This window comes from Echeneis naucrates, chromosome 15, assembly GCF_900963305.1.
Source record: "Echeneis naucrates chromosome 15, fEcheNa1.1, whole genome shotgun sequence".
Lineage (NCBI taxonomy): Eukaryota > Metazoa > Chordata > Actinopteri > Carangiformes > Echeneidae > Echeneis > Echeneis naucrates.
Window position 1 is genome coordinate 8,899,008 of NC_042525.1, and position 22,912 is coordinate 8,921,919.

A 22,912-nucleotide genomic window follows, 5' to 3' on the forward strand; every position below is an offset into this window, starting at 1 on the left:
TCCAAATAATTGAAAGTGCTGTTCCAAAAACTATATAAAGTATCTTTATGCTCATATATAAGATAGACGTGTGTGTGAGTGTGTGTGTGTGTGTGTGATTAGTATGATCCTCTACCATCTATTGGCACTAACGTGTGGCTGCCAGCTGTTAATCAGAGGCTGATGTCTGTTTTTGTGAGTTCCTGTGAGCCTAATCACCTCACCGCTCTCGATAAATACCGGGCCGTGATGAACTGAAGCCGCAGATCTGGCTGTGCTGGCCTATATGTGAAGCCCCTACTCTCCTTTTCGCCCTTTCATCAACTCTGGTTTCTGATTACTAGCATTTAACTGACCTTCCATCGGCCTGCTTGCTTTTTGGTTTCTTAATCCTGTCATTTTCATAGTGCAAAGCTTGAGGTTTTCCCTGGCAGACAGGCCTGCATGCAATCACATACACAGAGTGGTGAGAAGGAGTTAAGCTTAATTGCTGTCAGTGGCAGTGCAGATGGCTGCATTAACTGAAGTTAAAATGACCCATTTGTAAAACCTCTTGTGTAACTCCACATACTGCTGCTACTTTTATAACTTGGTCTGAATCAATCTGAAAACTACAGGGAAAACACTACAGGACACCGTAACACCACAGCTCGCTCTCGCCCTTTTATGGAAATCAAGATGTTAAATTTCCAGGTCTTTGAAAAAAAAAAAAAAGCTGATTCTTGCACCTATGGGATCATCTCTGCAGTGATTTATTACACCATGTGTTCTGTGCAATCTGAATCAAACTTCTGCTCTCCCGAGGAAAACCACTAGAGACCACTGTACCTTTGGTCATTTAAGCATAAACCAAAGTTTCTGTACTGAAGGTCAGAATCAAGAAAAGTTTATGGGCCTGTTTTTGGCAAAGGTGAGAAAGAAGTAGCTCAAATTAACCTTGACTTGAAACGCTAGTCTTTAGCTTGCACATTTTAATTTGTCTAACCTTTGTTTCAAATGAAAATGATGCAGTAGACTGTAGTGATGTATAAGTTTTAAACTCATAACAATGAAATCTATTGTTGCATGCAGACAGCCACAAGCAGCCAAACTGAAATGTATTTGATTTGGGTTGTGAAAAGGTTTGAAGGAGTCCAGTGGCAGAAGGGGCCGTTCCAATGATCAGCAGTGAAAACACATTGGCAGCTGTACTGTTTTCGGATTTGACTCTGTTGTTTATTACTGTGTCTATCTGCATTTCAGTCCTCCAGCTCAAGCTTTTTTATTGTATATTTACACAGTTTTTCCATGTGTCCTCTGTGTGTCCTCTGCAGCGTGGTGTGGGTGAGGAATCACTATTCAGATCATCATGCCCTTTGTTCTGGCGGCAGGACAGCAAGTGTGTGTGTGAGCGTCCCTGGTTGGCTCTGCTGGGATGAACATGCCACTGCACCAAATCTCTGTCATCCCCCGTGATGTGACCTCATCACGGGTGTCAGGCAGCGGGAAAGCTAAGGACAAGGACAAGCAGGTATGTGAAGAGTTAAACAGCCAGATCCTACTTACTTACACTACTTGCTTATGCAGCTGAGGATTAAGCGGTAGTTTTATGCCATGAAAGGTAGTTCTGTATTGTGTGCAGAACAGAAGTATTCATTGAAAGTTCATACCAGTTGTGTTGGCAAACTGCCAAAATTGAAATGTTGATGTGGAAGTAACAAATCTCCTGGCTGCAGGTATTATGAATCTGGACCAAATGAGAAAGTAGTGTGACAGAATTGTGAGGGAGGCATTCAGTTATTCATCAGAGAGCAAGTCTTTTTTTTTTTTTTTAAGCCAGAGGTATTAATCTCAATTCAGCAAGATAAAATGCACACTACAAATTTCCTCTCACTAACAAATTATTTCTGTGCTGCCTGTGGGTTTAGCAGAGGTTTTGCATCGAATGAGCCTGGTCAAAGAGTGGTCTGCTTTTCCATTTGTGCCTAAAACCACCTTTGGGCCTTCTGGTCTCGCAGTTTTGTGGTCAACTTGTAAAGGTACAACATTCAAGGTGATGGCTTTGTTCTTGATGGTTGTTCTGCTTCAAATTAATCAGCAACATCTTGATGCCATTTTGAATTATTAGGATTTTCTTTGTTTTGAGGCCATTACGGTTTGTGTTAGTTAGGTCTGATCCAGTTTGTTAGTAATAATGCAGAAAAGCAGGCGCAATATTTACATTTACTCATGACATTTTGGTACGCAAAGACTTACAACAACAGGGGACAACAGTAAAGATGATGACTTAGTTGAAAATCTTCTCAGCAAGTCAAAGTGCAAGAAAATATGGCGCCATACTGAACATGCACAGTAAGTGGAAGTTAGTTGTTAGTTCTTTTGGAGGAGTTGTTCTTTGAGTCTTGAAGACATTCTTGACGATGGAGTGAGAATAACCCTGCTTTGATTGCAGTTGTTGGCAGTTGTTGGTAGAAGTCTCACCGTGGATCAGCATTATTGACCCGAATTTGAATCTGGCAGAACATAATTGAAAAAACAGACATGTCGCTGCATTCTGGTCCATCTCTGAGGACTCACTGTGCATGAAAGGAGACGTACTACAACTTTTCTGTAGTAGGTAAAGAGAGAAAAACATGACATGCAGCTGTGCACAAGTATACTGAATCTGAAGGTAAAGACAGATTTTTCTGATCATATAGCGCCAAGCTGCATTTTTAGGAGACTCAATACTCGCTGAGATGGATGCCCAGTTTCTTTACGACCTTTTTTGGGGTGAGAGATGAAGTGGAATTTCTTTTTGTTACTCCTGTGATGGAGAGATCGATTGGTCGAGATGAGTTCAGAGTTCAGAGTTTTTTTTCCCCCTCGTCTGTATAGCAGCACTCCAGCGCACATAAACATCAGAGTGAAGTGCTCTCAGAGTACAGTTGCTTTTTTGAGCTCTGGAACAAAGCGAGGTGCTATGACAATATGTCCATGGTCTGGCCTCTCTCCTTGGCCTCATTAGATCACAATATAGCCTGGGCGCTAAGTGCAGCAGCACAGGTGTTCTTAAGAGGCTTCTTTATAGTGCATATGGTGCCATTCTTCAGCCTCCTTGTGCTGCACACATCATAGTACACGGAAACTGTAAAATGGCAGTAACATATGTATTTTTAATTCCACATACACACAGACACACATTGCTGATGATTCATTTGGTTCCCTTTCTCTGTGCTCACTGTGAAGCTGAAATTCTCGCCTTGTCATCACAGAAACTGAAAATGGTTTTACATCATGCTGTTGAATAAGGATGCGGCTTTGTTTAGATTCCTTTGTGTGTGACAGGATAGTCAGGTTACCTTTGTTTGCTGAGGAATGAGGATGAGATGGTGAGCCTTAACATGTCTTAGGGGGCCATTTGGTTTCCCCATTGTTAAAAGTGGAATGATCCAACCCTGTACCTCTTAGCATCACTGTGCCCCTCTGTTTTCTTTTCCTGCTGGCTAAGCCTCATTTTCACCCCCAAGAATAAGTGGATAAACAGCAGTGATTCCCATCCTCCCCGTGGGACCATCAGCAGAATGGAGAACGGAGAAACAGAGTGGAGGGGGTGAAGATGAGGAAGAACAGCGAGTGATTACTTTGAATGCTGATCAGCTTGAGGGTCCTGGAGGTCTGTGTGTATGTGCTCCCAAAGCTTACTCACAGAGCAACAGGCCCATCTGGCCCTCTTAGCCAACAAAACTGGTCTTTTAGCGCCTTAAGGGAGGAAAAAAAAAACAAAACTGAACTTTCTTCTACTTAGAATTCAGAGCTAGTCAGCTGCTCCTTTAGAGACCAACACATCTTTAAATGTTGCTCGTCCCTCCCTGGCTTCTTTCCTTCACTCAACTTCATTTGTCTACTTAAAAATCCTCTTTGGATATTTGCTTGTGGGCACTGTGTCCATGCACCTCCACTTAAGGACTGATAGATTTATATTTAAGAAATATATTTGTCAACTGGGAGTTATATTTTATGCAAGAAGAGTAAGAAAAGATAAGAAAATACAACTTTCATGACATTTCTCAGCCTTGGCAAATAATGCAGTCAGATTTGTTTGAGTCTGGCTTTTTTGATAAGAGGCGCAGCTAATGGATTATACATGAGTTAGCAAAAAATTAAGCTCTAGCACAGGTTGGTAGGTGGGGAAGCAGAAAAACCAAACTTGCTTTGCTGTTTAAAATTTCTAAGTCATGTGGTATATCATGGAAATACAGACAGTGTTTGTTGATCTCTTTATCTGCAACCACATTTCCAATGTCACTCTTTGCCTTTCCTGCTGTTTAGTTGAGAAGCATATGATTTGGTCTAGCGAAATATAACAAAGCTTCCATGGGCGCAGCTGTAGTTTTCATTTTCACAGTCACAGATGTATTCACACCAACACATAAGGCCTTGCGCATGCTAGTCTTTTATTTAGCACTGCTTCTGCGTGAGTGTGCACTAACTGAACCCTGTGATACTCGATATCCACTCTTTTGACGCTGCATGTATATTTTATTAACGCTTAGTGCTTGGAGCGTTGTCCTTCTGTAAGACTGTCAAGGACAGAGAAGACTCCCTGTCTCTGTTTTGATCTTTGGCAGTTTGATAACAGACATTGCTGCAGAGCTCCTGAGCTCTGATGGAGCGTAGCTGAGACCAATATCAAACACTGACCGCCACAGCAAAAACTTTCAACATAGCCTCAAGACTTGACTGTTTAATGGGCTTGTCTTCGCTTATTTAACTAGGTAAATGTATACAAACAATCTTCATTTTGTACATTTTTTTGCTATTGTTCCACTGGTGAAACAGCGGTCTTGTATTTTTGATGAATTTGAAACATTTTGCTTGTAATGGCACATAGAACTGAGTTTACACCCAGCACTACTGTAATATACTGTTAAAACACTATTCCATACATTTTAGGAATGCGGATTGAAACATTTTCTGAACATTTGGTGGATCCCCCCCCAGATTGCAGTGCCCAGGGCCTTGCAAATGTCAATATGATAAAATGATAATTGCCCAGAATGCCTTGAGGCTGCGTAATCTAGGGATGAAATGCTGAATTGTCAGAAAAAAGAATTGACACATTGTGTGACTCAAGTATAGATGGAGTCAACTCGAAGTGGTTACATCCAGGTCCTGGAAGCAGAGGATGTCAGAGTTATCCTGCGTGCTTTCATGGAACAATCTAAAATAACTCATCAGCTGTATCTGTTTTCTCTGTGATGTAAACTGGTGTGCACATAAGCACTTATTCTGTGCAGTTGATTTTCAGGTTGGATATAGACATGCAGATATTTTACTATATTTGCCACACAAGAAAGAATACACACACACACACACACACACACACACACAGCAAGCCTAAAATACTGATGCAGATGTTTTCAGACCAAAGTGTAGCAGTCTGTCTGTGAAGCAGAGGCTGGAGAGGGAAGGTAGCAGATGAAATGGGACTCTGTATTCTGGCAGCAGTGTTCATAGAGGTATGAATGTTGTTTGTCAGCATATGAACCTACTTCACATCTGTCACTCATGGAATCCAGAGGGAACCTCAGTAAACATCCTGCTTTAAACTGTTGGTGCACAGAAAATACTAAATCGTCTATAACTGTTTGCTTGTGTTGTTTGTAGTACATTGTTTGACTATAACAGAATGTTTTTAAATATCACGTTTCCTGTCCATTTAAAGCCAAAACAAAGTGAAAAACGAATAAATTATGTGCAAAATTCACATTTTAGACTCTCAATCTGCTTAATAGTTTGTGAGTCTCTCCTGCAAACGCACAGTTTGCTCAGGTTGCAGGTACACACAAACACATACGCAGTAGCAGCTGGTGTTCTTAGCACGGGACTTCCGGTGGACCTGGCTGTGCCACTTAATTAATTCTCGAGGACGTGATGGCCAGATCAGTCAGGACCCCAAATGCAGAGAGGAAGAACTTTGTTCCACTTTGTTTGATTTCATTTCATTAGCTCCTGCAATGACTCCATATGGCTGTTTTGTTTTGTTTTGTTTTTTAATGTTGCTATATTAAGTGTTATATATACAAAATGAAAGTTCTCCTATGACAGCTGAAAATATACTTTAAGAGGAATTGCAGGAGATAATAATTACTGTCCTCTAAACTGCTCGGTATGCTGGCAGACATAGAGTAATATATTATAAGGAGTACAAAGGGAGCTTGCTCTGTCTCTTTTTAGAAAAGTAGCTGTTAGCAGATCCTAACCTTTAGAAAGAAAGATATCTTCTAATTAACCACCAACCATCACCTATCACCAGCTCCACCTACACGCACTCTCCCACACATGCACATCGAAAAATGAACCCTTCATTGTTATGACCTTTCCTATTCATTTGAATGAATAGATGAAGTTACTCCATCATCTATTCCTATTCATTTGAATGAGAAAGTGTGTCCAAACTTTTGACTGGTAGTAAATATTTGGCTCCTTACAGGTTTTTTTTTTTTTTTTAGGAAAAGCACATTCTCAAATGATACTCTCACAATTTACATGTTATGTGTCCGCTGTGTAAAGTAATTCAATAGATGTGTCGCTTTTAACCTAACTTGTGAGTATTATCCAAAATTGTTCTGCCTGTCACACAGAGCAGGAACAGAAAGTATGCCTGAACTCAAAAAACCCTCAGCAGTGAAGGCCACATATTTCAACAGAATACATAAAGGGGAACCGATTCAACTTTTGCACAGACTTACCCAGGCACATTGTGCCTGTGCCTGTGAATGTCTTTTATGGGAGTAGCTGTCGCTGTGCAAAAAGACACAAGTGAACAGGGAACAAAAAAGTAAAAGAAGCCATTCAAACAGTCAGAAGTTGGGGTTTTCAGCAGTGGGATGACTGACAGACCTTAGGCAAGGAATCATATTGGCTTCAGTCAGGAACAGGTGGAAGATCTTTGTGTGAAGAAAGCTGGCCCTCACAAAGAGTCTCACCTGTCCATAAGTTACTCCATCATCTACCACCAGCTGTCCACAGCCTAAAAAAATAAGTCACCTGCAGCCTCAACAGCCGCCTGTACCAGCTGTACTTCCTTTCTCCATCCGCTCGTCTTTGACATGCTGCTCTCTCAGTCTCTGTTCTATTTTCAATCCAGAGTTGTTTTTTTTTTTGTTGTTGCTTCTGTTGACTCAAATGTGTCACTGCAGGCTGTCTTAGTACGCCATTTAATTGCCTGTCACATACTAACCTGACTACTGTGACTAACATGGCCACATTCAGCCTCTGCCAGCCAGCTCAGTCACCCTCTGTTGAGGCTGTGTGCTCATCCCAGGTACAGTACAGATTTTTCCCTCACTGCAGTCTGTGAGTCTGATGCACAATCACTGCATGATTTATGGTGTTTATATAGAGATCACACACCGCAGGTTTTTGACAGGATTCACAACTCACCACTCTATTGTCATAATGAGTCTTTTGTCTAATAAGTTAACAATAGTGGTCACAGTCACATATTGGCTTGTCCCAGAAGATATGATCATAATATTCCCAACTGTTGGTAATCAGCACAAACACACACCAATGTCTGGCCAGGAGGCTGGTCAGAGAAAATCATTTTTGCCAAATATGCAATTCTATCAATGCTAACTCAATCTTCCACCTCCTCTTCTTTTTATTCATCCTCTCATGGTGTTATGCAATGTCAGGTTGGTTAATGTCTCACCCTCTCTGAAGCATTTTACCTGTAAGAAGAGGAAGAGGACCTAAAGGAAAGTTTTAAGATATGCTAACAGCAAGAGATTAGCTGAACCGAGAAAGAATGCAGGTTTGCAGAAAAATAGTTATAGCATCTAACTGTAGTGGGTACTGTAGTGGGTACTACTTGAAGTAGACAGTTGGTCAATGATTAAACACCTGGCTTCAACTGATTTCTTTGATGAAAACAGCATAATCATTTACAATAGAAATTATGGTTAATTATGGTTAATTAAGCTGAATTAAAGAATTGTTATCCCTAAAATGTGTAATAATACTCTGACAAACCCGTTTCTCAGTTTTTGTTGTTTCTTGCTGTTAAAGGCACCTGATTCTGACCTGGACTGACAGCCGGGAATGGCACAGGACTAAACAGTCATCCCCTTTGATTAAGGGTTTTTTGGTCTTTCTGGTAGGATGAAACCAAACAGGGCCAGTAATTTATTCTGTAGACAAAAAAGCTAAAGAATAGGGTCTGTAATTGACCTGTCTAGAGTCTAGACATATATTTTAAAGAGAGAAGTTAAATTTAGCGTGATATAATTCCAATCCTCAGATTAAATTACTTCATTAGAGAGTATCTGTTGAGGCCTATGTAGGGAGACATTATCCACAACATGAGCATGGCTTAAATTTCAAAATGAGTTGCAGCTAAAGTCTGTGCACGGTGAAGCTATTTTAAAATGGAAAATGAAAGCAGTCCAGCATCCATTTGTAATATTTGAACGACCACTTTGTAGTGGTGGTGTTTAACAGCTGCTGTCGTCAAGTTTTCCCTGGCCACTGTTGGCCAAAAACACCACTCTATTGTTTCCTCGCTTCATATGCCAGAGAGCAATCCAGTTAAAAGACACACATAGTTTGCCTGTTTTTGGAGGATGCTCTGAGCTTCTGTAAAGTGATTATGGATTTGCCAGTTTAATGATTTATACTGTTACAGAAAATGAAAACATTTAGACTTTAAAAGTTTCACATTTTTATCTACTAATTGCCGGCACTTCCTTTTAAATGTGCCCAGTGCAGCTGTATGATGTGGAAAATTATAGATATGAAATGAGAACTTTGTTTTCTCAGATACTGTAAAATTATCTAGATGAGGATTTAGGCCATTTGTCACTGTAACTGCCTGCGAGTTTAAACGATACATAATTTACAGCTCTAATCAATTATGAAAATTGTGTTTTCCTTCCAAATTATGATCCTCTGGGATATTTGTTGCCACCTGTGCTATGTTGATTGTCGTCTGTGTCACAGCAACAAAATATTATTAACATCTGAGATCAGTTATGAAACATTGTTACTGAGGAGCTTGTAAATTAGCTTTCATTCCACATCGTGTTTCTTTCAATAATACTTTTTTGAATCAAGTGATGAACTTTGTTTCTAAATCAAAAGTGACAGTCCACTGTACACCAAGAGAATTAACTAATGGGCAGATCTGCTACATTTCCCCTTTGCACTAGACAACAAGGGCAGAGTCTGTTATGTGGAAAAGTAAGTAGCATTCATTAAGAGCTCCCATATGTAGGCAGAGTAAAATACCATATCTTCGTTGCTCGTGAATGTGTGCAGCTTGAAACCCAGAGCATCGTAAAAATCTGGCTCGCCATCTTCAGTTGACAAAAATCTCAGCAGAGGTTTGTTTAACAAGATAACACCTAGATTTTCTCAAGGTCACATTGATCAGATGTTTTTATGTAAATCAGTGCCTGCATGTTGCCTCTTAACTGCTCCATTTGTGGACTACTTTGCCAGTTCAAGACAGAAGAGTAACCAATACAGATAACAGGGAGTGAGAGGCCTGATGGCATGTCACACAGGTCATGAGTCACTCTGTGAAATTGTGTTCATGGTTGTACTCATGCCTCCTTGGCCTGGTGATGGCACAGCTACACGAATGCATTTGTAGATGGTCCCTTGATGAGGCTTTCAGTGAACACTGCAGCGAGCAGAGGACTGTGGCCTGGTATTGACATTCACCTCCTTCTACCAAGAGGAGAAATTGAGCGCATGTAGAGCACACTGAACAAGCACTGAGAGAAGGAACCAGGTGCAAGAATAAAAAAGATAAGGTGAAAGAGTACAATTATGGACCGTGGAAACGAAAAAACCTGAAGGGAGCAAGCAATGAGCATGTTGTTGCCGTAGAAACAGAGAAAAGACAAGTGGTAATGGCGGGAGTGAAGCAGCAGAGGCAGAACATGAAGAGACACTGTCTACTATTCATCACAGCCGTGATGCAGCTTTCACTCCATCAAAGCTGTCAAATCTGGCGTGTATGTGACTGTGGCACTGATTCTCACTGTGCTACTTCAGTGAGTGTTCAGGTGGTGGGCTCTCTGAGGACCAAAACTATCCTCCATCTTAACCAGTGCAAACTCTTGCAGATCTCAGGCCTTTCTGATCACAATCAGAAAATGGTCTTCACTGTCTATTTTTAAAAGCAGGAGGTGTGGATACTCGGTCAGTCCTCCGTTGTTTTGATTGATGTGCTTATTTGAACTTGCAGCCCCTGACACAGGAGCCTGAGGACGTTGGCGGCTGCTCCATCACCCATTGCCTCCGGTCATGCTACCAGGGATAGCAGCAATCGGGCTGTTTCTTCTTTTTCGTGAATCTCCTCGTATCGCTCTCGAGGCCATAGTCTCCCTCAGGCTTGTGAATAGGAAATGATGGTGCTATATGTGGAAAATCACAGAACCACTGACACGAGATGAGCATAATAGGGGGCAATTGGACATTTATCACCAAGGAAACCACAACCAATGACTTTATTGAACTGCAACCCAGTTTGATTTTAATCTCATCTCTTTGCACCAAAAGGACCCTTTTATCACTTTTCAAGACCAAATCGCTTCTGTGAACCACCATTAACCAGTTTAAGCTTAACAAACTCAACTCTACTACAGTTGCTGCTTCGGCACATGCACAGAGAAGCACACACACTGCTTAGATTAGCACTTATGTTCAGGAATGGTTTTAGACACAATTGCATTTGTGGCCCTTATTTGTGTCGTGTTGCCTACAAAACAAGTTGAGGCCTCTATAAGTTGAGTTCTATGGAGATACAGTTTGGTATTTATGTTGATGTGAGAGAATATGTTTGCCTCTTTGGTCTGAGGTCGCTGTTACATATGAATCAGCTGAAGCAGAGCACATTTAGCAACATCCTTAAAGCATGTACGCAGTCGAGGCGTTTTGTGATGTATTTGCTCATTTGAAATTGTTGATCTGTGTGCTTTGACGGTGATGACAAACTTGACTTGTTGATGTACAGGCATGGAGTCTGTTCTGTTCAGACTGACACGAGTGCATTGTATCTGGGTAAGAAAAAAGGTTGTCTCTTGGATAGGCAGCAAACCTGTTTATCTTAAGATGAAAAGGCTACACAATGATAAACAAAGACGTGAGGACAGTGGTACATATTTGCTGGTGAGAGAGAATCTCATGTTCCTATCGACCACTGGAAGCCCTGAACACAACAGACACACAGAACGCTGCTGATCTCCCATCAAGCTGCAATGCACCCCTGAACATCAGCTGGGAATCAAGCCTAGAAAAGGAAATGGGTACTTTGAGAAAACATTTTAATTAGAAATCATACAAATATTTTACTCTTTCATATGTCATCATTTTGATTGACTATGAAATGGAAAAAATCTTTTTTTTTTTTGGTTTGAATTTGGAAAGGAGCATGCGCCTTTATTTTAGCTTTTATGTCACCACACGCACAGGAATGACTTTTTATACTTAAACATACATCAACTGAGCAGCTGACAAAGTTCCAAACCTTAAGATGAGGTTGTTGAACCTTTTGGAAGGCCTTATCTCTCTCTTCAGTGCTTAGGCTTAAATGGATCTGATGTTTATTATTTGAGGAGAAAGAAATTACTCAGTTAACTACCATTTTTGTCCGACTTTGAAAGGTAAAGATTTCTCTTCTTTTGCATTTACTTCCTGTCTGTATTTGCTTTTTTGCTGTTTTTTTTTTTTTATCTATGATTGGAAAAGTCAGGTTGTCATGTTTACTATAATATGTGAAATAAGACCAAGCTAATTATTAGTAGCTTTGCAGTGTCTTTTTCTATGCTTGCTAAGTGTTATTTAAAAAAATAAATAAAAAAAAGACAGTGGGAGGGGTGGAACAAGCAGTGGTGAATTTCCATAAAAGCCAAAAGATGTCATCAGGAAAGTATCACCATCTGCTCCCTCTTTGAGAGTTGATTTCAGTCCCGTTTCATGTGGAAATGGAGCTCTCTGCCGATGATATTTGCCTAAAGCTGTCGGTAAACACAAGCAGGGCAGACGAGGCAAATATTGACAAGGTGGAGTGAGACTGGAGCAGTGATTTCTGAGAGGCTTTCAGTAAAAGGAGAGTTGCTAGAAAATGTAGATGAAGATGTGAGATGAAAGAGGAGGTTGGGGAGCAGCAACGTATTTCTCAGATGGGAGCAGTGGGAGTTGGGAATAGAGAAAAAGTAAAGGTTGGAGTGTGGGCTGGCCAGGAGCTTTGGGATTTTAACTTCATGCTTATCACTTCAAAAGACTGTCTGTAACAAGTAGTCTGCCTCTCTCCACGCCTTCCTCCATCTGTCTTTCAGTCTCTCTCATCCTAACCTGAGGTGAAGTGGATCATTGCAGGGAATGTGAGGCCTAATAGTTACGGTTTGATGTGCTGTGCAGTTTCCTTTGAAAGATACAACCTCTAGGTCCTGGGGAGCTAGCCCATACAGCTCTGCATGTACCTCACCTCAGCCTGCATTCCCCACTACCTAAAGTGAGCAGCAGCAGCGGTCATGGAGTATCACGCTGTAACACTTCAAAATAATCCTTCAGGGGCAGAGTAGAAGCCAATCAAAGTGAGTGCCATGCAAAAACAGCAATGGAAGTTAAAATCTGCCTTTCTATTGTTTCACGCCATGAAGAACCTTTCATCAATTGTGCTGTCATGTAGTGTCATAAAAATGATCTGAAGCAAGTCACAACAGCTTGCTGCGGCCTCCTCACAGCTGTGTCATGTGGCACGTAACAATCTTGTGCAATGTCGTCGGCGCCTCATCCATATGGAGACGAAATGGGGCGAAACATGTTGACAAGCAGTTGGCTAGTTAGCATGTGAAACCAACACCTTTTCTCCTGTCAATCAGGAGACACAGCAGTAGTGTAAGAATTGGTAACAAGGTGGCAGGATGGGAAAACCTACAACAAGCTTCTGTTGCATTGGCTGAGTCCTGAGTATGAATGTGATGGGATTTGAGACTGCAGCAAAGAAGAATAAGGGAAAGGGACATGAGGCGGAGGTCACTTTCATGAGTATCTTTTGATACAATTTTGTTGAAATATGCGAATAAGATCATATTTGTCATTGCTGCTTTTATTTGGGAAAATTTCTATCAATTTCCTGGTTTTCTGGAACATTTAACTTTTAATTATAGATAAAATAGAGACAGTGACGATTGCTCCATTTCCAGTCCAATTAATTCCAATCAGAGTTCAACTTAAAAGCAGCAATAGAGTTAATGTAGGGTTACAGTTTATCATTATGATATGGCAAGTCAGTTGAATATGAAAAGTATGTAGGGCAATTTAAGAAAAAAAAAATCCCAGTTTATCAAAATACACTCGTGCAGACAATAAAAATCTTCTTTCACTAACAATCAACAAGCTTTTATAACATGTTTAAATGTAATCCTAGCCTAAAGAATTAGTTTTGTTGGTTTGAGGTTGGGTTCAGATTATGTGCAGGACCATGTCAGCAGAGGGCAGTAGAGCTGAGAGCAGCTCTCAGTTCCTCCCTCAGACTAGTGGATTCAAAACTCAGAGTATCTTTAGATGCATCACAACACTCCGATTTACTTCTTAATTTTTTTTCTACTTTTGTTAAATTATATTGCAACCTGCCTTCAATCCAGCATGATAGATTCTTAATGTCTTTGAGGTTTCTTTAAAGACTGTGCTCCAAACATGCCCTGTTTGCTCCACTAAATCTGTAATCTTGAGTCTAGTGTGTCATTTTCTGTAATTACAAGCAATTACAGCAGTTACATACACAATATCTTAGCTCCCTGTGTTCCCCTTTTGAGTGAAATTTTGAGCTATTGGGTTTGAGTTTTTCAAGCAATCAGAATGTAAATGTTCTTTTCAATGAATTGCAGGCATGCAGCATTTTAGAGGAACAGCTTTTAAATGCAAATTGCTTTTGTTGATGTTGACCATGTTTGTCTGGGAGCCGAATGAGACTGGGACTTTTAAAATGGTGATTGGAAAAGGACAGATTCATTGCTCCATCCTTCATCATCATTCATCATCAGGGCATTGAGGTGGGAGAAGAACAATGTGTGAAAAGCCAAGGTAACTTGCCTCAGGTAGCTGTAGTGTAGAGGAGCTGAATGGTACTGCATCCCAGTGGTGTACAGAACATCAAAGCACCTAATACTGCAAACAAGCCGTGTTAAAAATGAAACTGTTTGAGGAGTTTCTATTTACTGTTTTACTGCCTTTCTGTTTATTCGACACACGAAAGACCTCTGAGGCTCCTATGACAATGGGAAGGGAATTATTCGTACTTCCTCTTTGTGTAGTTTGCTTCTGTTTGAGAAGAGACATATTGGTTTGTGTTTTTCTAGATCAGAGGTAAATCTGTTTGAGTTTGTGCTTTTTTTTTTTTTTTTTTTTTTTTTTTTACATTACAACACGGCTGAGTCCCCAAAGTGTAATTGGACATGTGTTAATACCTCACTGAGGAGACTTTAACACTGTGGCCACAGGTGGACACATGGATGGATGAGTTTAGATGGAAAAAAAAAGGTAGCTCAGTAACCCTAGGCGTGTTTGTGCACCAGGTGCTCTCTGCATAGAGCTCGCCTCTTGCAGGAAAGCTGCTTACAACCCAAAAATCCTGATAAGATCCAAAAGGGCTGTACAAGTAAAAGTGCAGGTCTAGCTGAAGAGGACATTATTGACATCTGAGTGTGTGCATGTGTTTCTAATACCCTAATCAGTGTAGTCGCAATGCAGACTTGCTCACCTGTATGTGGTCAGTAACGAGGCTCCATCTGTATAACAGCAGGTGATGAGTGACGTTGTCATGGTGAGTAGAGGAGAAACAGTGAGGCAAGATGTATTAAAGTGTGATTGCATGTGTTGTGTGTATGTATGCAGTCAGTATATCTTTGCAAACACATACACAGTGATGGACATAGAAGACAAAACTCGGGAGATCGGAGTGAATTTTTGGAATGATGGGAATGGATACAGCTGTTATTACTCATCGTCTCTCACTAAGAAGAATTGGCAACATTTGTGGTTATTCCATTTGTTATTTATTTGTGATAGTGTTTCAGCCACTCTGTCGTTTAATCTAATTGTCAGGCTCATTGTCTGATGCATGAATCATCAGTTCAGCCAGGTCAAGAGCTAAAAAGTGCACGCTACTGTGACACCATGCCACTTTCGGCATCTCAGTAGCTTGATTACTTGTTTCATCAAGTGCACACTCACATGGAGGTTTAATTAAGTGAGTGAGATTGTGGTCATGCCTAGTAGCACTTTACTGGGTCTTGAGAAGTATTTAAGACTCCTTCATCTGTGCTGCTGAAAGTGTTATATGTATCTACGTCTGTCGGCTTCTGCTGTAGCTGTGCACTCTCTTACAGCACCCCAATGAGCTGGTGAAAGGCCTAAATACTATTAGTTATCACTAGCTTCAGGTGCTGACGTAGATACTGATAGTCATTGCTTATGTCTGCAGAGTAAATTCTGTAGCTATTTTTGTTTTGTTTCGCAGGCTGATGATCCCAGATGTTGGCTTCTCTGAAGGTTGGAGAAATACTCTTTGTCTGGGAGGATGCTGTTTTTGTTCCTGCAGTAACAAGACAAATCTGAATGTTTAAAGAGAAATGAATTGGACACAACAATGTTATGACAGCAAATGTCGACCTTGGGTTGGACTAAGATAGCTGGGTATTGTCCTAGGTGCTTCCAGGGCAAATAGATTGACTTTTCAAATTGAAATCTGAATTAGGTCTACCAACAGTTTGGAAACTACTTTGTTCCTATTCTTGAAACCATTTCTCATGAAAAACACAGTTTTGAAACACTTTTCTTAGTAAATCTGCCTTTGAATAGTCTCTCACCTGCCCCTGTTCGCAGGCGATAAACATCCATATAAACCTACAGGACTCATAATATGAAGGCAAAGAATTTGGTTACACAGAAGTAAAGAATTTCAGATGAACTTTGCCACTTGTGATAAATAATAGTGCACAGTTGTTGTCTCCCTGTTTTATTTGGAAATGTTTCCTGTAGTCCCTGGGAGTGGAGCACTTTTATTATTTTATCTCCAGCATTTTATGATCCTGAGAGCGTGGTAACTCCCTCTCAAGCTTTTGCATTACATTGTGTGTGAAGCACAAGCGAGCCTCAGTTCTCACAGATGCATACAATGTCAACCCATCTGTCACCACAACTTGGCAGAAATGCTCATACACAGCTGCTCCCAGTGCAGCCAGGCAGGACAGTTGGCTCTGCTATTAATTGTTATAAAATTAACAAGTTAAACTAAATCTTACATATGACATCTGTTGCATTGTTCTTCTTTTGTCCTATTCTGCATCGGTTAAATGAATTTACGCACCCTCTGTCCTCTACAGCACAATGTGTGTGCCATTTTTAGTTAGAAACAGGTTTTGTTGGGATTATGTTCAAACCTGATTTTCCCTCTGAATATCATTACAGTTTATTAAATAGTAGCTCAACAACAGTTGGATCTGTTATTATAGTCTACTCTGGCTCAAATTTGCCAAGCACTGCGGACTTTCCTTTGAATTAGCTGCTTCAGTTTATACTGGCTTTCTCCCCATTAAGTTGTCATAAACAGCAATAACCATACTGTTACACACAGTCTGTACTTTGTTAGACTGCACTATAACTAGGGCTCTGATAAAGCCACTATGACCTTATCAGCATATTCCTGTAAAGTACAGTGTGTTCTCTGTGCCATGACAGTGAGTCATTTATTAGTGATACAGAAAATTTTGTGCCCTGCACTCAAGTCCTCATTCCTGAAAAACATGAGCAGACCATGAAAACACTAAGCATCGTGAGTGACGTGAGAGATTACACCGAAGAAAAACACTTTGTTTGTGTTCTGATCAGAGTTGAAAATTTGGTTGAAATCTCTGTGACTACAGATATCTTATACCAAAGAGAAAAATCTGACTTCTTTGTGCCTAGCATGAGCATCTGTATCCTGAAAGTCAAACCTCCACAGAAGAACAAACTCCTGGTTTCTATAGTTTTTCCATTATTTCCAGATTATACAGGCATGAGAGCCAAAATGACTTTAGGCCTCCTCCTGCTGCTCTCGCTTCAATACACATGATATATTGTATAGTATTACACATTTTCAAATCACATTGTTTATAATGCAGTTAACCTGGGGTCCCAATGCGGCCGACTGTGTTGCCCTTGATGTTAATCCAACCTTACTTGGCACATGGTGTTAAATTTTTGGCTGTTAACCTTAATTTGCTGTTGCTGATTCTTATTAGTGTATTATTTTGTGTTGCTCTTGTTTTCTGTCATTCTTTGGCTCAGTGCACTTCAGGGAAGAACCTCTGCAATGACATCCAGTTTCTTTCAATAAGCTTTACAATCTGCACAGCAGACAACACTCTCTATATGCTTGGCTCAGATATGGGGGGAAAAAAAACAAATCCTCTAACTTTAATCATAGAGAGATCAAGAGAGCTCACAGTTGTGATTGCCACCGCTGTGAATGTAAGATACAGATTTATTTATTTATTTTTTTGGAATAATCCAAAGCCAGTAAGAAATAAACTTTTGAAGTTGCTAGAAAGAGGTCACCTAAAAGTTTGTCACCAGAGACCCCCTGCTGAAGGTCATGTGTGCTCACAGCTGGAGCACCTTACCACGAATCTCCATCAGCCCTCACAGGTCGACATATATATGCTTCATTGGGTGTCAAAATTGGAAAGATGGCAGGCTATGGGACCAGAGCACAGTGAAAGCTGGGGAGCGCTGCAAATCAATAAAACCGCTACAGTGTTGTTTGTGAGCACTTGTTATTTTGAGAAAGGGACCCACCATTGTGGTGCTGCTGCAGTGACGCCAACTTCATGTGGTTGTGTACTTTGGTCTGAAGATTATGTTGCGTGAGAACATGAGGCCCAGAAACCATCCTCCACTGCATTACACAAAGATATGTAAAGGAAAAGCAAAGTTCCCGATCAAAGCAATGTGCACTCGCACAGCTGATAAGGTGCATAAGATTTGCATGTAGGCAACTTAAAATGATTTCTGAAGGTTTTCATTTTTCTCACGGAACGTCTCCTCTCTCCTACATTTTCCGTCTCTCTTAATTTGCAGTGGATTTGATTTGAAACATCCAGTATGTGGACAACTTGTAGTGTAGGAGCTATCAGTATGCATGACTGTATTTGAATATGAACTAAAAAGACTATTGCAGCTCAATTTCATGCCCAATGGGAAATATGTTTCTCCCTCAGTAGAAATCAGACTGTAGGAGTTCTCTCTGCTCCTCCTCTCTCTCTATGTCCCAACCCTAACCCTAACCCTAACCCTAATCCAATAGTGCAATATTATGTGTCCCCTCCTCTCAGCCTGCTGACATATACTTCAGCTCCCTGGCCTTAAACTCAATCAGGCAATTTCTTTTCTGTGAACTATGATTGGTACTCTTAAGCACTATAATCAGTCCAACTTTTGTCCTCCATGACCCACCTTTTTTCAGCTTCACATTTGCAAATCCTTTTGAGTGGTTGTCAAGCTGTGCTCAAAGATCACCAGGCAAAGCTTTCTAAGCTACCAATTTCTCTACATTGCAAGGTTGAAATACAGCAAAGCTACTCCGTGGAGAAATCTACTCAAAAAAACGCAGCAAACTGTTTTGGAAAAAATTATCACATTGCCAACACATAAACCAAGCACATTCAAAATGCCCCCCCATTCACAGGGCATGTCCGCCGTGGTTTTGTTTGCAATAATTGCAAGACTTTGGTCATCGTAATTTCACCTTACTGCTCTCCACTACACAAATACTGCCTGATAAAGTCATTGATTCACTGTGTACATATGAATGTGCACCTCCAAGAAAGCTTTGTCCTTATCATCCACAGGTGTAGCAAATTCCCACCTAGGCATAACAACATTTTCTTCTCTCCTCTTTTCTTTCCAACAGCCTTGACACCAGAGTCTTTGTCCTCCACAACGCCAGAAAGAGTATTGCTGAGGCGACAGGGTGGGAGAAAATTTAATGCGCTGCGATTTAGATGCATCATCTTTACCTTTTGATAAAACATATCTGTCTGAGTGGATTCAGCAACTAGTTATACAAACCTCACTCTTCACTTTGTGAAATCAGCAGCTCTTTTGTTGCCAGTTGCCTGTTTCCCCATCAATGAACTGCTGCCTGGATCCAATTTCACACTGTTCATTTAGAGACTACCAGCTCTCATTTTGCTTGTAAGGACTTTCCTTTCAGTATTGAAGTATACAAGAGAAAATGGCATGATCAAATATCAGAAGGGTCTTAGGGGAGACTTTGTGCAAAAGGCTATTGTGAAGGAGGGATTCACAAATGCGACTGGCTGGATACTGTCCTCGTTAAACAGATTGGATAAAAGAAATACGTGGCCAATCCACGCTGAGAACAAATGATTGAAAAAGTCAGATTCATTTATTATTTCACATCTAGCAACTAATTCAGTTAGTTAAGAAGTTATTTCTTGCATTACTGTTTGGCGACACCAAAACAATTTTCGTACTATAGTTTGGAGACTTTTGGTTTTGAAATATGAAATATCAACGTTAGATCAAGTGACAACATATCTGCACTTAACCACAATGCCATCATTGTTAAAAGTTTGTTCTGAAGATGAATCATTTGTGACTTGTGTAATTTTTTTCCCCCACTCCCTCCTTCCATGTTTATTTGCTCTTTCTTTATCTTCACTCAGTTTCAAGGTGGTATTTACACTCTTAGGCTTCCTCTGATAACCATAGTAGCCCTGCTTTAATTGTCACAATGCTATGAACTGTGGGTAACTCCTGAAGGCAAAGTTTTGTAGACTTAAGGAAAATGGAAATTTACGCTCTACTAGAGCGTCGCCATGCCCTCGATAATTTGGCAGTAGGACCCTAAGTCCGCATGGACTGTGAGCCAGTGAAGGTGGACGCTGAGATTGGGCTGAGTAGTATGAAGTGTGTTCGCATATTGATTTACATTTTTAATTTCCCACCCTGGAACTTAAGAAGGGAATATATCTACACTGTTTAAATGAGTCTGAGTTGTAGAAGCATTTAGAGGCATAGATAAATATATTACTAATGTTAATAACATGTATTTGTTAAAAAAAAGTTTTGTTTTTTTTTATGTTTAAGTTATGACTGATAAATTGGTCTGTCATTCATTGCCCCACTCACTTTATGATCCTGATGTGAATGTGTGAAGTAAATAGTAAAACTGAACTGCAATGCTCAAGTAGTATAAAATGGACAAGTAGTTACTTTTGACCACTAAAGGTCTGATAAATATAGTGCAAAGTAGGTTGTTGTTTTTTGTTAGTTTTTTTTTTTTTAAGTGAAAAGGTCTTAATCTTTGTTGTGTTAGCTGGCCAAAGTCCATGAACTGTGCCGTCGGACCTGCTGTAAGACCATAGAAGCCAAAGCTGATTAAGCTTTGTTCCTCAATCAAGTGCTGCTCAGCTCATTATCCAATGGAAAGGGCCCGATCTGTCTTCACTGTGGGCAATAACTCTCACAGCTTCAGAGTAAGATTTCAAATACATGCAAATTGGTGTTGTTTGGAATTATTAGACTCATTAAGGCCTTGAGGTTGCAAAGAAACTAAGAAATGAATAAAAAATGTTCTTTGGCAGAGTCTTATGGGAGTAAAGGGATTCTTCACATCGCTGTGCATGCTGGCTGCTGACAGTCCAGTGGGTGTGAACGTGTTTTAGTGTTTTTGGCTGGCTTTATCCAATTTAGATGGCTTCAATTAACACAATATGTTGATTGTTTAGCTCCGTCCTACATAGCCAACTGTACTATCCATCAAGAATTGTTAACGTCAAGCTTTTTTTGCTGCATGATTTTTTTTAATAACAGAAGTGTGTCATTATTGTAAGTAAATAATAGCTGTGTTAAATTATTTTATTGGTGTGTTCATTGGGGGTGTTGAGTTGGTAGTTGACTTCAGTGTTGCCTGGTATGTGAGCGATTGTGCTGTCTCTTTGCCCTTGAATACAGCTGTGAGGATGAGTGTGGCAAAAATTACTCTGTTCCACCACACATCCCTCAGTGCCTTCTGGGGATTGGTGGAGCCGGCAGTAATGGCTGCTCTGATTGGTGGACAATGATAGTGGATTATTAGAGGTTTGGTGTCTGACTCTTTGTCCAAAAACAGTCAGAGATTCAGGCGAAGAGGGCCGTGCGTTTGTGTGCATGTGTATGTGCGGTGGTGCGTACTAGTTGCAGGACGACCTCAAGTCGGGTTAGGAGGAGGTATTGTAAGGTTAAGCTTAGTGTGCAGTGCAGAGGGAGTCTATTTAAAGGACACCACCTCCTTCTCATGAATGATTCAACAACAGTTTGCCCCTCCCCCACCTCTCATCCAGATCAGCTGGAGGAAGTGGTTGCTCAGCCAATGGGATTACAGCACCATATTGACTGTGTTTGTGTGTTTGTGTCTATGTGCAGCTGAGAAGAAGAGCAAGCCTGGACATGCAGCAGCAGTTATGTTTGTGTGCGTGAAGGAAATGTAGGGCAGCCGCTTGTTCTCCCTCCCTCTGCCATCTCTCTTATCTTTTCCTCTGCCTGCCTTTGTTTCTGTACCGTGCTGCCATAGCTGCAGTCACCACGGTGACGGCTGCCTCTGCTCTGCTTCCGTATTTGCAGAGGCTCGCTCACTCGCTTACTTTCACTCTTTCTGTATCGGCTCACATCGAGGATTTACAGCTGGGGCATGTAACGTCCCTGAGGAACCATTGTCTGTGTGAGGGTGTGTGTGGGTGTATGTGTGTTGATTGTGTGTGTGTGTGTGCGAACGAGAGGTGAGAAGACTTCAGGATCCAGACATGAATTCCTGTTGGAAAATGAAGATTCAGGTATAGATTCTACCTTTTAATGGCATTGCTGTTGTTGTTGTTTTTATTGATGCTCGTTGTGCTTTTGTTGTTTGCAGCTGCTGTTGTGGTCATTGTCAGAGCTTCCTCTCAGTGGTGTATGATCTGTGACCTGTTAAAAACAAATGCAGCCTTACATCATATTTGCATGCACAACTGATCGCTTATAGGGCCTGTGCGAAGAAAAGACGATGATGATAAAAGGAAAGGGGGCTCGTCGTAGTTTCCATTGAGTGGTTGTTATGCTGAGGCCTCCTGTCTCTGTGGTGATGGCAGAGCGCTTCTGCAGCAGTAGCAGAGAGATGAAAGAGTTGCCAGGAATTTGTGGTTTGTCTGTGCGGGTTAGATTGAGTCTGAGTGAGGGGATGGGATAAATGGACATCTTATCCTTCAGAAGTGGCATTGTCAGTTATTTCTTAGGATGTGCGTAGGTACATTCACTTTAGTTTTGCTCTCTAAGCTTTTCTATCCATGTGTGAGTTTTTACTTTATCTCGCTCGGACTCTGAACCTTGTCTGTAAGTTTCACATTCAGAACAAGTATGTTGACGTCCATGCATGATGTTGGTGTGTGTGTGTGTGTGTGTGGGTGTGTGGGTGTGTGGGTGCGCGGTTCAGAGGAACATTTATCACCTCTTTGGTGTGAAGGGTTGACCCACTTCTCCTCTGCCCTTTGTTCAGAGTGAGTGGGGGTGGACAGCAATTCTGTATATGACGAGCAAACATGAACTTGAACTTCTCATTAACATTGTTATCACGAGTCTAACTCGGTGTCCATACAGAAGTTGTTTGCTTTTTAAACTCCTCTTCTTCTCTTTCCAGACTCTCTTCTATACTCTATGTTGTCTATGCATGTTGACACAGTATTTGGTTATAGATTATAGAAGAGATTATAAAATACAATATCTGGTTAGATTAAGTTCACATGAACTCACTCACCCCTCTGCTATGAGCTGAATTTGAGCTTTGCTTAACTGTACATGTTGATATTAAAGTGCAAAGAAGAGAAGGTTTACAGCTCCTGAGGAACAAATCTGTTCAGCTATTCATATAATTTTG

The 22,912-nt window shown here is 40.8% G+C and overlaps 1 protein-coding gene across 2 annotated transcripts in view; it reads left to right on the plus strand.

Moving 5' to 3' along the window:
- marchf8 (membrane-associated ring finger (C3HC4) 8) overlaps positions 1–22,912 on the plus strand; it is a 65,870-nt gene that overhangs the window by 16,129 nt on the left and 26,829 nt on the right. For both annotated transcript variants that reach the window (XM_029521897.1, XM_029521898.1), the window contains exon 2: positions 1,293–1,489. In XM_029521897.1, the coding sequence (XP_029377757.1) occupies positions 1,394–1,489 (96 nt within the window). In that variant the 5' untranslated portion in view covers positions 1,293–1,393. The remainder of the gene's footprint in view (positions 1–1,292; positions 1,490–22,912) is intronic.